The sequence below is a fragment of the Cavia porcellus genome, unplaced genomic scaffold, assembly GCF_034190915.1.
Source record: "Cavia porcellus strain 051 isolate PalLab524CR breed Dunkin Hartley unplaced genomic scaffold, mCavPor4.1 scaffold_9, whole genome shotgun sequence".
Taxonomy (NCBI): Eukaryota; Metazoa; Chordata; class Mammalia; order Rodentia; family Caviidae; genus Cavia; species Cavia porcellus.
Window position 1 is genome coordinate 32,953,441 of NW_026947492.1, and position 16,198 is coordinate 32,969,638.

The window sequence follows — 16,198 nt, forward strand, 5'->3', positions numbered from 1 at the left end:
TCACATATGACTTATAATTTATTCTTGGAACATAAATTGTTTCCACCCAAAAAAACTGCCACATTGGAAGTTTGTTAGGAACATATGATAAAATGAAGGAACTGGTTTCTTTTACATAGAATTTAAAAGGGTTACACAGAGCCTTCTGTAGCATAATTCTGTAAGTTTTTTCAGGAAACTATCATAAAGTAAATACCTGCTAAAGTGATCTAATTCAGCTTTAGGAAAACCAGTAGTTTACCTGTTTGCTTTGCAGAGCTCGTTGGAAAAGCCGGAGAAAGGCAGCCAAACTAAAGCGGTACATGTTATTAATTTTGGACAGGTCAGAGATAATGAAGTACATCTTGCTGGCACTCTCTGCCAGAGGGAGATAGGCATCCCGCTGCTGTTTATAGGAGGAGTGGGAAACAAGTTAGTACATACTAGTGCTTTACTGCCACCTACAGACTACCACGTATATTTCTAGCCCTGGGTTCTCAGCACACAGCAAATCAAGTAACGAACTGAAAAATTTGTAACTAAAAAGAAAAACATAATTATTTTTATTAATCTGAGTACAATATATATTTTAGTCTGTTCAGGATACTACAATAAAGTATACTAAACTGTTTATGCTTTAAAAACAGAAATTTATTCCTCCCACTTCTGGAGGCTGAAAACTCAAAAACACTAAGGAATCAAAAGTTTGTTGTCTAATGAAGATCTGCTTTCTGGTTTATAGTCTTGTTTCTTGTTGTGTCCTTACACAGCAGAAAAGAAAAAGAAACTCCTGAAGCCCTCTTTTACAAAGACATTAATCCCATTTAGGAGGTTTCATATGCATGACCTAATTACTTTCAGAAGATCCTACCATTTTTAATACCAACCCATTGTGGGACAAATTTCTACACATGACTAGTGGGACAGGTATAAATATTCAGGCCCCCCAGTAGTACATTTTAAAGCATTTTCCATCCTTTGTAGATAAATCTGAAAATAGATCAAATTGGTCTTAATGAGGACCAAGAGTACAGATAGAATACACAATGAGTATATACATTCTATGCTTTGTAGAATGTACAAAGAGTAAGATAGAATATACAATGATGGTGAACCTAAGAGATGAGTACCCAATCTGCAAACCAAAGCCCACTTATCTATGCAAAATGCTAGCAATGGTTTTACTTCAGAGAAAAACAACTCTTACTTCAACATCTTTTGACTTAAAAGAAAAACACAATAACGCATGCCATAAGTTCACCGCCCACTGAAATATATGGTACTAAACAGTTGGGATCAGAAAATACATGATACAATTTTACATTTGAGAAAAGAACCAGTTTGGATAACTCAAGAGGGCATAATACTACTAGGCTATCCCTGAAGCAGAGGAAAGTTCAAATTTGAGAGAACTGGTACCAATAAGAACACTTTTAAAGGTAGAGAAGATATCTTTAACAGACATGAATTTTATAATAATAAAGTACCTAAAAGTGATTAAAGCAAGCAGAAAAAGAACTAATAATTATAGGGACTTTCATTTTAAGTGAAGGTAAAGAATAAGAGCAATGGGAATATCATAGGATCAAATGGCCTTAATGGCCTCTGAGAAGGTTCTCCATGTTATTATGATCAAAGCACTGGCATTACAATGATGGTAAAAAAAAATGGTAAAATTATGTATGTCATTCATCAGCACAGTTATATAAGAAAAGGCAAAAAAATTAAAATACTTTTAGCAGAAAATAATAATCATGACATATGCAAAGTTTAGCACTGAAGGGAAGGTGGGGTAAACATGTTGGAAATAGGGCATGCTCTTCCCAATTGAAGAAATTAGAGACAGATTGAGTAAAATTTGAAAAGAGATTGAAAAGCCTGGAAAAGTTGGAACGGTTACTAAGAATGGAGGTGAACTGAAAAATACTGTATCAATGAGAGATCGAGTCAAGTGCAAGGAAATTCATAGTAACATTAATTTTCTGGTTGTCTGAATTTTTTGAACAAAGGATAGTCACTGAATACATGGGTGGAAGAGATATACTGATTTAAAGTTGAAATCTTGCTAAAGGAAATATCAAAAACATAAAGTAAAAAGGAGTTAAAGTCATTTGCAAGAAAATCAGATCATCACATTAGTGGGATCCAGTACAACAGAAAAGAAAAATGTTTTTAATGCAAATGATGGCTTATAACCCTATTTGTGTTTCCAACACTTCTTAAAATTTTTCCAAAAATAGTATTATAGTTTGGATCTGAAATGTTCCCCAAAGGGTCATATGTTAAATAAAGGTCTAGTCCCCAAACCACGGTGTTATTAGAAAGTGGTGAAACCTTTATAAATGTTAAGAAGGATGACCTAGTGAAAAATCATGTATCACAGGGAGAGTGCCTTCAAACAGGCGATGTGGTATTGCCCTAAAACAAATGGACCAACTGACCATGTACCTAAATGCCCAAATCTTGAATCAAAACAAACTTTTCTTCTTTTGCAGGTTTGTTTATCTCAGGTATCTGCTTTAGTAATAGAAAGCTGACTATAACAATGGCAAAGAGGTTTTCTAACATTCATTTTCAATTTTAGTTAAAAATAAATTGTAGCTCTACCTGATATAATATTACATCAAGAAATCAGTAAAACTTACTAAGGTATACTGATCAGAAATCTTTATTTTCAATGTGCTCAAAATATTAGCAGCCTTAATAGAATCAGACCTGAGGCTCTAGTGCTTTTAAGTGGCCACTGCGGCCACCACTGTCACTTCCTCCTCCTTCCCCTTCTCATCTTCTTAGATATCATCTTTCCCCTAAGACTTCACCGTATTATCTTCTATCATACTGCCAAAAGCTCTTAGGAAGACCTGATGTAAAAAAATCATGGAGAAATAAATAATTACCTGATCAAGGGAAATCTGGAGTTTGTAGGATTCTCTAAGTGAGTCTTGAATAAGTGCACTACTTGCTTTGGTCTGATTCAGAGAGTCAATCAAATCTTTATTCTCCAAAATATTGCCTTGAGATGTGGCAAGTGTCTAGAATAAAGATTTACAAAATAACATAACTATTAACAAACATATTAAAATAAGCAAGTAAAGGAAATCAAAAATGACCATTTGATGACGGAAACTTACATTATTTTAGGATATTTTCAACATTTTTGGCCTTCCTATATATCAAATGATATAATATATAGTAAAGAAAATAATAATTAAAATTGTTTGTCTTAAATATAACTGGCTAAGATCTTATACTCAAATAGTTACCTACTTGGTTTAGATTTTATTATAGGCTGTTAGTAAGCCTTTAGGAAAAACTTTTTTGAAAATATTGTAGATTTTTAAAGAAATATACTGTTATTTATATTATTTTTTATATTAAAGAAAAATAATATGAAAAATATACTGTATAATAAATATACTGCATTAATTTTACCTCTAAAAGAGATTCTTCAAGCTTTGCTAATTGTATTTTCTTATCTTCTTCCTGTTGTAATAATTTTGTTTTCTGTTCCTCTAAATCAGGTTTCTCATGCTGAATGGTTAAAGCCAAAAGCTTAAAAAAAATAAAAAGTAAGTTAATTCTACCAATAGGCTTTAAAATAAAACATTCATGAGAATAGACCTTGTATTTGAGCAAATACTACAAGTCTTATAACACTGTTACCTCACTTAATTTTTTTAATTAGACAGAGACACCTTCACAATTATATCTCACAGAAGGAAATAAGCTGAAATGTTTTATAGGACAGCTATAAGAAGTTATATTATTTATTATGCCAATATGCAATATTTAATCTTAAATATATTTGAACTATAGCATTATTACCTATTGATAGGTATTCACATTCAAAATAAAAAGATATATTACTTAAAATATGTCATTGAACTCGGAATGAGGTATCACTTCAACGAGAACATTTACAATTCAAAAGACAGATAATAATAATGGACAAAGATACAGAAAAAGTAAAACACTCCTACATTGTTGATGGGAGAGTAAAGCAACACAGTCTCTTTGAAAAATTAGTCTCTCAAATCATTAAACATACAGTTACCACCAATTTCACTAAGAAAATATTATACACTTAGAACCAACAAACTGTATGGTACATGAATTCTATCTTTTAAAACTCTTAAGCTACCACATATGGCGGCACACACCTGTAATCCCAGCACTTGGGAAGCTGAGGCCGAGGACAGCCACAAATTTGAGGCCAGCCTGGACTACATACGGTATTCAAGGCTGCTCTAAACTACGTAAGACCTTGCCTCAAAAAAACTAGTAATTAAGTAAATAAATCTGTTAAACTGTCAAAAATGCTCTAATTGTAACTTTGAAATCCAAAATAGAAGATGACACTGGTATAAAATATATAACTTAGCACAGAGATATAGCTCAGTGGCACAGCAATTGCCTGGCAACCATGAGTTGTGAGTTCAATTCTTGGAACAAAGATGAATAAATAAATATATTTTTTCCCAAAATCTGCTGTATAAGCATCTTCCCATACTTCTTGTAAAGTAAGACCCACACAGCTCTTTTCAATAGTTACTGTGGAGAGCTTTTAGAAGAAAGGAGTGATTTTGCTAAGTGTTAAATGGCTATTACATTGTTTTATTTACAAAAGCCATAATCAAGTCAATCAAAAGATATCATTTATAAAATATATCCAGTGAATCCTAGTCCTATAGTATAGTAAGAAAACAATACTTAGAAGGAATAGTTTTAAAAATTACAGCAAATGTACGTTATCAAAACAGAAAAATATCTATTGTTAGATTAGCTAAAAAAATAATGACACTGACATAAAAGTCAACTGACATACTTCAAGAAGAAAAAATGACTAGATATACATGTAAAAGTCTGGACATAAAAAATGATTTTGAAATTAATGCAATAATATTAAACTGTAATGAGCTATATATACACCAATTAAAATTAAAGATGCACAGATTCTAGTGATTAAAACAAAATACCAGCACAGGAATCAAAGACTTTCAACTATCTAAATAAGTCAATCAACTGCAACTTTTACAAGCTTCTTTTCAAAATTAAAAAATAAAGCACAGATCTTATTGTTTATGAAAACTTTGTCTCTCAAATTCTAGCACAGCTGACAAAAATAAGGCTAAAAATTAGTCATATTAGAAGAAGCAACAATTTGATGCTAGGACCCAACACACGTATTTAACACAATGATAAAATAAGCCTGAACTGTTAATTCACAAGTACATTTTCAAACTCCCAAACATAAACAGTAATCAGTTTAACAAACTGTCTTTCAACTCAAAATGTCTAACAGGTATATGAAGCTAAAAAACATTCTAAATTAAATAAATTATGACTTTCTTTATATACCTGGCCTCGCAATCCACTTCTTGTTGTAGTAAAATTAACCTCAGTAACAATGGACGCTGCATCTGGTGGAATAAATGGATTTGGATTTCTTGTTGTTAAGAAAAGACGGAATTCTTCATTGTAATCAATAATTTTGTCACCTATTTGTACCACATAACGTGGCCCTATAAAAAAAAAGACAATTAGCCTGAATGTTTTTAATTTTGCTGCATAATGTTTAAAAATATAAGATTCAACTACTTATAAATATATTATAGGCTTTTTAAGATGGCCCAAAACACAGCAAAAGTTCAGTTATCGAATATATTAGAATGCTCTTATAAATCAGCACTTACATAAGCAAGAATAATAGTATTCATTAATATACGCAGGGATATTGAAGCAGTAAGGGAACGTCTAATTATATTCAGAATAGTTTTAATATCAGCTGTGCTTCATAGTCTAAATTTTTCTAAAACACTTGACTAGAGATGATAAAAATAGAAACTCAATTACATACTATTCTCTATTTCTAAATTCATCAAAAGATACATAAGATATAATACTTGAAACAAAATGACAAAACCTATGAATACATAATTGTAAAGATACCCATTATCAACAAAATGAAAGGTAACCTATGGACTGAAAAAAAAAATTCCAAGTCACTCATCAGATACCGTTAATATTCAAAATTTATTAAAAATTCTTACAACTCAATAGCACAGAAACAGCACATTTTTAAAAAATAAGAAAAAGATCATAAGAGACATTTCTCCACAGAAGATATTTTTAAAAATTACAACATTTAATGGTCTTTCCTGACAAAACCATTGACATTATATTGTATACCATTCAGGTATAACTAATTTTTCATAAATGATATGAAGGGAAATCTAAAACCCTGCCACACAAATGACCAAATGGACATTTCCCACAGAGCTATCCCACAGCTCATTTAAGGATAAATGTCTGTCTACTAAACCTGGAAATAGCTTCTTATCATGTTCACAAACATGGATTTGAATGGCAGCTTCTCCAAGCAGTAACTTTGGAAATAAGCTAAGCACTTGTAAATCAATCCTTGCTTTTGGTTCCTACATCTTTCAGGCATACAGAATTAAAGAGACCTATAAATAATGCCACAGATTGTCAAAGCCAATCCAATGCTATAATCATCTACCAAACACAACTAAAATTTCCAGCAATCTATATAGCATTGGATAGTTTGTACAATTAGCAGACTTCAAGTAGTGTTCTTGGCTATAAAGTATGCTACTCTGACACCAGTTGAAACATAGCTGTACAAAGATTCGTGGGTCAGAAATACTAAACTAACTTAGGGTGTCTAACCTCAGCGCTACTGACAATTTTTGTTGGAAAAATTGTATTTGTTGGAAGATACTACATCCCTTTAAGATAGGTCTGGAATAGATTCAAAAATCTCTCTAGACATTGGTAAACATTTCCAGAAGGTAAAATTGTTCCTGATGGAGAAGTAACTGCCTATCAATCTTCAAGCTATTGGGCCACTGAAACCCAACTGAATTAGCAAAGACATACTCCTATGGAGAACAACCTACTAAAAATACATACAACAATTAATCACAAATGTAACCTTCTCTTTTAACAAATGTAACCTTTACATACACCAATTCCTCAAAATGAAAGTAATACAATGTATTGCAACATATGCCAATAAAGAAGTAGAAAGATGTTGAGTAGAAAAACAAAACCAAAAAAATAGGTAGTCTGGCAACTCAAATGTTTACCTTGAGCAACTAGATCTCTCCTCAACAGTGGGTAAAGTACAGGCTCTACACCATCCATTTCTTGTATAATAAGGGTTTTCCCAAAACGTACTGCCAACTCAAGAGCTGTCATAAAGTTACTATCCTATGAGAATAAAAAAGACTACATATTAATTCCTCTATGACCTTAGTATTTTCAAAGAGCCTCAAAGATGATCAGTGAAAGTTTTAATAGGGATAGCATATTTAAATATAATATACATTTTAATAATTCAAATTATATTTGTGATTTTTTTCTAGCTGGAAGTACTTGGTGCTGAATTAACTGAAAACATAATCATTAAAATGTCATAACATAGATGTATAAAAACAAGAATTTTATAACATGTTTAATGTGGCAAAAAAGGAATCCAAATAATATGTACTCTCAGAGCCAATTTTTATGTGTAGATTACAGTATTATTAATTGTAATACTGTGGGCAGTGCATCTCTAGAACACTTTCATGTACATATAGAACCTCTATATCCACTGAATAACAACTCTTTATTTCTCCTACTATAAAAACCTTTAATTCTTCACTATAATGAAAAATAATAGAATAAAATATCAAATTTTACCTGAAATAAATTAGCAGGCATTAATAGGATTAGATTCTTATATAATAAGTGTTTTCCCAAATTTCCCTTATTATACAAGGATCTAATATGCTTACCTTCCAAATCAAACACTGAATAGAGGGGAAAAGGCAAGATGATGAATCCCAATAAGCTTTTCTTGGTGTGAGACTAGACAAAATTCTACACCATTAAAAATGTTGGGACTCTCTGGCCAGAGAGAGTGGTTTTAAATACTACTCCAGGCCTCCAACTAAAGTTTTAAAAATGAAAAGAGATTCAAGTACAGTCATGTGCTGCATTATAACATTTCACTCAACAATGAAATGCATATAAAATAGTGGTCTAATACTATTCTAACAAAGCTAAGAAATTTCTATTGATTAATGAAATTGTAATAGTAATATCATAGTACAATGTATTATTTTAGTGTTTGTGGTAATGGTGGTATAAATAAAACTACTAAGTTTTTCTTATTTTCTAATCTAAATTAATAACTTAATTAAATATCACTCTATATTTATATCCTTTATCATAACTTAAATAGTGTACTTATTTGTCTTTCTAACTTATAGTGCCATATTCTTAAGTGCAGAATCTGTGCCTTTATTCATTATTAAATTCCCAGGGGTTAGATTGCTATCTAGCACCAAATAAATGTTCTCATCTTTTAACAGTTGGAAAACTGAACCTAGGAGTTATATTTCTTTCCCCTGTAACCATACCAGTAAACTATAGGACTCAGTCTGGAATACATGCTTTATGATATAGATCTAGAGTTATTTTACTATAAAATACTATTTTTAGTTGAAATCTAAATTATAAGCACACATACTTGTTGATTAATAACTTCCAAACGTGAGTCTTTCAAATGTGTCTTTAGCCATTCCGTAGCTTGGGAAGAAGGATCTATAAGAAACGGGCACACTCGACTCTAGTTTAAGAAAAAGTAAAGTTATTTAAATGATTAAGTTTTCATTTAAAAGTAAATAAATTCATAAAAAGTATTAAAAATTATGAAATGAAGTTTTCTTTCTGGCTTTGGGCAACACAAAAAAATACAACCACAAGAAGGAAACAAAGATGGAGTTTATAGGGATCACAAACCACTTTAATACAGATGACTCATTTTTGTTTGCACCCAAGTAGGCTATGCCTACCATACCACTCTCATGTGACAGCACTTTATGACCTTTATACAGCAGCTGTGTCTAGAGGTTTCATGTGCTGTTCCATCAAATAAATGTATGATTCCTACCAAAATGATGTGGTTTGTTACTGTAAGTTTTCAGTCTAATTTTTTGCTAGTATTTAACAGTAAATGTTTCATAATTCTGCTAGATCTTGCCTATCAGAGTAATTATATTAAAATTTTAAAGAAGTTCTTACCCATGATTGCAAAGCAATGATCTGATGCAGTTTAAAAAAAAAGGAAAGAAAAAGATGGTAACGTTTCAAAATCCTATTTTTAGCAAAGAAATTATGCTTAACAAATTCAAAGAGTACTTACAAGTTTATGTTCATTTGATTTATACACTTCCAGAGATTTAGACAAAATTTCTAAGGTACAATTTTACCATCATGCTCCATGATTAAATGTAGTCAAATTTTACATTAAGCAAATTATAATAGATTCAGAATTGTTCAACTTTCATTCTCACATTAATTGAATCATAGGTTCATACTTGCATTCATTCATTCATTCATCATACATTAGATAAAATTAGGGTTACAGAAAGCAGAAAAACCTTGTCCTCAATAACTTCACATCCAATAAAGAAGCAAAAATGAAAATCCCATTATCATGAAGTATACAAGAAACTCCACGAAGATGACAGGTGGAATTGGCATAGACCACTAGAAAATTCAAGCCAAAAAACAGTAAAAGATTAGCTGAACAACAAAGTGAAATGGTATTTCAGGCAATACTATGTTTAAGAGAGAAATAAAAAAAGCTTGGCTCCTAGTAGTTTGACACAGCAGGATCAAAAAACATGGGCAAAAATGGTACATTTAAAACAGCAAAGTAATCTGAAGTCTGATCATGAAAAGCACTTATGTCATGCATAAAGATAATGAAATTTTTGTACTTCAGGCACTGAGAGGTTAATGAAATATATTAATTGAGGTAAAATCACGATCAAATTAATGACTCAGATCATTTCAACAGTAAAGGAACTGATGGTAGGGGCAGGTATACTGTATTTATCAAACTAAAAATAATAAAGGCAGAAATGAAGCCACCAGCATTATAGCTAAAGCAGAGACATTTTTTGAGATACGTGAGAAATACATTTAACAAGTCGAGATAAATAATAATTAACTACATAAAAAACTAAAAAGTGAGAACGATTGAGGTTATGTAGCTTGCACCACTAAATCAAGATGTGAGAGCTCCAGTGCTAAGAAATGAAAGAGAAACAGTTAAGAGGGAATAGGTTAGGAAGTGAGGAAGAGTTTTACAGTGAAAAGTTTCCCTTCCTGGCTGGTAGGTACCGCTCAAAGTATTTTGGGTTTTTGTTTGTTTGGTTTTGGGGAGTATTTTATTATTGTTGTTTGTCTTTGAGACAGGATCTCGCTATGAAGTGCAGGCTGGCCTTGAATGTGCCTATGTGGTCCAGGCTGGCCTTGAATGCATGGTGATCCTTCAGCCTCTGCCTCCCGAGTGCTGGGATTACAGGAGTACACCATCATACCTAGGCTTCAATGTACTTTTGATAAGAGTTATTGATCATCTACCATTGTGGGTACAAAAGAGCAAAAGATAAGCAGATGACCGACGCTAACTAAACAGAATCCTTCTGGCAGGCCGACATACATGACAGGAGTGGAAGGATGACACATCTTTAATCTCATAAGATAAACTCCTATGATGATAAACATGAGTCATCAATATCAGTAACCACTGTTAACGGAAGGTGAGAGAACCTATTTCAGAATGAATTCATCTGTCAATAGAGGGAGAGAGTGATGCACTGGTGATATTTGAATTCTGAAGGTAGCCTCAACCTTGCGGAAACCACAATTATTTTAAAGCATGAATAGTTGTCTGTTGTTGCTTTTGTTTGTTTGTTCATTCATTTGTTCTTGCTGCTGCTGCTGCTTAAATGTGCCATAATAGTCACAGAAAGATTCCTGACAAATAAAAGGCAAATTTAGTCAAAGGCAGATGAAGCTTTAGATGCCTACATAAAAACATCTAGTAATTAGCTGGAATTACAGGTCAAAAGAGAAGTCAAAAGCTAGAAATATAAAAAAGTACCTACTTTAATTTTCTCCTTGATGTTGAAGGATCACTGAGAACAGTTTTGAAAGAGGTAATTTTTTAAATATTTAAGACACTACAAGTTTTTTTCTACTTTTAGTATGTATACAGGGAATAAGAGCAAAATCATTTTACAAGTAAAACTAAAGCTGATCTTTTTATTAACTAAGGAGAGCTATAGTAACAAAAATAAAGTTAAACACACATGCATGAATACACATATTCCTATGATATGCAGTTTCAGAGCAAAAATTGGGGCCATCAGCCTATGTTGGAATTCTGGCTCTAATATTTGACAGTATTAATTCTGTGATTTGACTCTTCCATAATTCAATGTCCTTATGTGCAAAAAGGATAACAGATGTGAGTTAAGTGTGTTAAGTGTTTAAATTCTTTGCAATGTTAATTATTAACCAGGAATACATGCACAACATGTAAGCTGATTATTATTATCTAAGAATTAAAGAATTTTCCCTTTATGATTTACCTTAATATACTTTATATTATTATACTAATGGCAAATTAATTTGTATTTTCTCTAACATACACCAAACTGCAGAAGGAAAATATATTTTAGAAATTCTAAGTGGTCAAAAGAAAACCAATTTGACACTGAGTTGGCCATAAATGAGAAAATATATACCCAATAGATATATTCACAAAAAAATTTTATATAAAGTCTGAAATTGAAACTACTTTTCTTTTCCTTCTCCTTTCTGGATGCTTTTCACATATACCTTCCCCACAGTTTCTAACAGCTTTATACTCCCCATTATCCAGAGTTGTCCAATTTTTAAAAATCATGCTATTTATTACTCATACAAGAACACTTTGGAAAGTAAAAGGAAATTATCAATTATATCAGGCAAAGTGTAAAGAAACCATAGCCCAAGAAAGGCACAACATATGATCTTGATTGTCAAATTTTTCCCTGCTCCTCAGAGATGTAAGTTATATAATCTTTTTGCTAACATAAAATTAATTTTCCTTAGAAGGCAAAGTTTAAGGATGAGAACCTGGCTTATTACCAGGCTTTCCTCACCCAGGTAATACATGCACTTCAACGATTAGCTTAACCTAATTATAAAAATTTCAAGCATCTTTGGAGGAACAGTAAGGAAATGCTTTGAAACAGAAAAGGTTTTTCTAGATGTCAATAACACTGCATAACTCCAGGGCTTAAATCTAAGAAAGTTTCAGTATACTTACTGGAGAATTTTTATGAACCTTGGAATCAAAAGTACATCTTATTTATCATGTCTGCCATCTTCCCTCAGAGGAAGCTTCTCAGAAGCTCAGGGAGTATTTATTTAGCAATTTAATTTCACATGTAGCTCACAGTGTGTTGATGAGTAGATAGAATCAACATGTGTTATCCAATCACACTCTTAATTACAACAAATTATTTTAAAACTAGCCTACCTTAGAGATAAAATGTTGACATAATGGCAAATTCACTTTAACAAATTAACTAGCTACCCTAATAAATCTTTGCAAATAATTTTTATTGTCTCATATAATATATACATCAGTATCTAAAAGAAGCATGGTACTATTAAATACAAAGTAAACATAAATGTATTATTAATTTCAAAGGCAATTTCCCCATAACCATTATGTAGAAAATTCAAATCACAAAATTATTTTCAATTATTATCAGCAAAAAATATAAATTATTCTGATGAACACATATTTTTCTAAAGTTTAGCCCATAGTACTTTACAGAAAAAAATTCTTAACCTAGTATTTTTTTTAATTTATAAAAATTTCACTCTTATATTGAAATAGGAAGAAAAGGGGACTATGAAACCCTGTGAAAAGGATTACAAACATAGTAAAAATAGTTAACAATACAATGAATTTATTTACACACATATGTAGAGTGCCACGCTTATAGTTCTATTGAAAAAACAATGATGGAAAGTGGTCAAAAGCAAACTGAACATAAAGCAAAAATTAGATTAGTGTAAGACAAAGCTATCGAATTTGTTGTGAGCAACTTCTCTACTAATAAGACATCAAAGAAATGAGCCAACATTGGGCTAGCTATTTAATATGTCTAATAAAACGAAGTCAATTGTCCAATAATGAACAGGGCCCAAAACATAAATTTATGATTCAGTTTATCCTACCTGAAAAAAAAATTTAATATTTATCCCTTCTTTGAGACTATAGACTTACAGAACAAGGAAATGATGTGTGGACATAAATAAAGGTTACAGAGAGGAAAAACAATACTGACATTAACATGTGCAAACATTGAGATAGATAACAGAAATTCACTTTATCAAGGAGGATATATTGTCTTTCAAGTACTCTATCAGAATTCTGTCTATCAGAAGAATATCAGAAAGGACAGTCATGTTAAGGTTCAAATCAAATTTTACTCAAAGATTTATTTGTATACACAGTTTTGAATTTGGTTTTCACATTTACTACCAAGAAGATCAGAGTATGTTCAACTTTATGAAAACATACCACTGAGCATGTGGTGCATGCCTAAAATCTCAGCACTGGTGAGGCTAAGAAAAAAGGATCATTGTGATTTTTGAGGCCATGTAATTTTTGAGGCTATGTAATGAGTTCAGGACCAGCCTAAACTACATATCAAGGCACTGTCTCCCTACCAAAAAAGAGAAAAAAGAAAAAGTAAAAATATATAGAATATGAAATTTTCTGAAATATGCATATAGTCATCTCTAAATTATAACGCAAAATTTATGTTCACTTTGTATAATTTTGTCTTATACAAATAAAGGTAAGATTTTCTAAAATATGTATATAGTCATCTCTTAATTTATAACTCAAATTTTTCTAAAATATGCTTAGTCATCTCTAACTTGTAACTCAAAATTTATGTTCACTTTTAATAACTTTGTCTCATACAATATAAAGGTTAAGAAGTTATATATTAAAGAACACATACAACCAAATGGGCCAGGTACATCTAAAATACTATAATTATTATTAAAGAGAGTTGAATTTAGAATATTTTAAAATCAAAAAATGCCACTTTAGTTAATCTTTTTATTTTAACATGAAATAAAATATGCATTTACTAGCTGAATCATAAACATATTTCCATTAGCAAAATACTTTCACTTTTATGTAACTATGAAAAAAATAACAAAGTCTAAGAATTTAAAGAACAAAGTTCCTGCAACAAGCTTCAAAAATTTCTGGGAAAATTAAACTAATTACCTGTAATATAACAAGAGCGTTTTCTATGGAGAGGTCATCTGATGGAAGGCCTTCACTTTTCCAAATTAACTGCTCACTTTCAGTACAAAGAAATCTCCTCAGATCAAATTCTGAAAAGGTAAACATATCAATAATATCTTACTAAAATGATCTTACAATTGATGAAGAAAAGGAAATGAAACTATCTAAAATTTTCTAAAGCAAAAAGTCGATGACAACCCCTAATTTGAAACCCATTCTTCCACTCAAACCACCCAAACCTCAAGGGTAAAGGTTAAAAAAAATAAAATAAAAAAAGCAAGTTCAATGAGGCAGAACTCAGTTAAATCTTATTCACCCGCACTGCATGTTTTACCAACATAGTAATTCAATGAAAGTCAGAAAGTTCACAAGAAATTTTAGAATCAAATCTCATCATATTAAATTACTGTAAAATTACAATGTTCAGCTGCAGTATCAAAAAAATTGAGTCTCCTGTTTCTGACAGTAATTTAGAAATGCACATCTCTTACTTACAAAGCAACTTGCAAAAATGGGAAGCCTGGCAAATCTAAAGTAGTTATAGTATTCCTGTAAGTTACAGAAAATTTTTCCCATTTAAATAAAGTATAATAACATTGGTCAAGGGTACATTTTTAATACACTAAAATTTCTAATTCAAGAATAACTAACTTCCAAGACCAGCTGACTTGGTCCATTCTTCCAAACAGGTTTTCCTCAGGCACTCAGGAGCAGCAGAAAGATATGTAACAAATGCAGCAGCTAGTTGAGCTCTTTTAGGAAGAGTAGCTAACTCTTCTGCTATCTCTGCAACCTGGAAAAAGGGAGAGGGGTATATATGGATATACATGGAAGAAAACAAGTCAGAGTTTTGTTTATGGAGAAAAATATCAACTGTTGGTTCAGTAACTCCTTAGCCTGAGACAATGGTCAATATTTTAAAGGACCAAGACATTAGACTTTGCTGCGATGTTTTTAAGTATGAAATATTAATATATTTGCAAAAATAAACACATTGTCATTAAAGCTTCCTACTGACCATTGTGCATGCAAAGTTTTGATTCTGACCACAATTAAATGTTGTGCATTTGCTTCACTTTGTAAAATAAAACTAAAACATAGTATATGAACAAAGGCACAAAACAAACAAAAGGAGATTCATTTGTGAAAACTTTAGTAAAGGAAAAGCATAAGATTACACAGAAAGGGTGGTGATATAGGAGCAAAAAGAGAGAGAAGTAAAGTTGATTAGAGGCAGATTGTGAAAGAATTTCCATACTATTCAACAAATTTTCTCTTTTAACCTGCCTCGCAAGCCATTGACAGTATAAGCAGGCAGTGAGGAAAAACAGTCATCTGGGTTTTTAATTCAGTTGACACAAGAAGGATGGACTTATTTAAGGGTCAGGTGAGAGATGAGAATACTGCAGATAACATTATTGGGTTTGCAGATAAGAAAGAAGGAATCTGGCTTAAAAAATGGTGGAGGGGTAAATAAGACTAACAAAGGTAACTAATGAAAATTTCAAGAAATAAATGGACATCAGTTTTGAATCTTACAATTACTATCTTGATAAAGATCAACTGCTTTAAACACTCTAAGGAGTACCAAATTTCTACTAGATCATCTTCATTCCTGTCCTTTCTCTCAAAAACATAGGTAACTGAAAAGAGAATGAATTGGTGCTATCCTAAAATTCATCCATATAAAGATATATTACTTAAGAACTGATTCATTTACTGAACTTGTATCTAGAGCAATTGTCCAAAACCAGCTGCAAGGTAATTAGTATTTTCTCCTTTTAAAGAAACAAATACATTTCACCATAAGTTTCCTGTTTTAAAGGAACCCTTTCAATCAAACAAACCTGTGCATTCCATCTCCTGTGTTCTCGATCAAGCTGATTAATTAAGACTTCTGCTGCTTTGATTGTTTCCTGTGCTTTGCTGACTTCAGCTTCAAGTTTGGCAGCTTCTGAAGTCCTGCTCTGAAATCTAAGACATTAACATTTAATTAAAATTAAAATAAATTTCATATATGTTTAATGA

At 31.5% G+C, this 16,198-nt stretch overlaps 1 protein-coding gene across 3 annotated transcripts in view; it reads right to left on the bottom strand.

The window, feature by feature from the left end:
* Dync2h1 (dynein cytoplasmic 2 heavy chain 1) overlaps positions 1 to 16,198 on the bottom strand; it is a 280,807-nt gene that overhangs the window by 169,704 nt on the left and 94,905 nt on the right. For 2 of the 3 annotated variants that reach the window (XM_063256154.1, XM_063256152.1), the window contains exons 61-70: positions 16,018 to 16,144; positions 14,822 to 14,963; positions 14,150 to 14,259; positions 9,073 to 9,093; positions 8,519 to 8,617; positions 7,089 to 7,212; positions 5,338 to 5,501; positions 3,412 to 3,531; positions 2,877 to 3,011; positions 242 to 385 (exon numbers count right to left, since the gene is read on the bottom strand). In XM_063256154.1, the coding sequence (XP_063112224.1) occupies positions 242 to 385; positions 2,877 to 3,011; positions 3,412 to 3,531; positions 5,338 to 5,501; positions 7,089 to 7,212; positions 8,519 to 8,617; positions 9,073 to 9,093; positions 14,150 to 14,259; positions 14,822 to 14,963; positions 16,018 to 16,144 (1,186 nt within the window). The remainder of the gene's footprint in view (positions 1 to 241; positions 386 to 2,876; positions 3,012 to 3,411; positions 3,532 to 5,337; positions 5,502 to 7,088; positions 7,213 to 8,518; positions 8,618 to 9,072; positions 9,094 to 14,149; positions 14,260 to 14,821; positions 14,964 to 16,017; positions 16,145 to 16,198) is intronic. The other variant, XM_063256153.1, reaches the window with a different exon arrangement.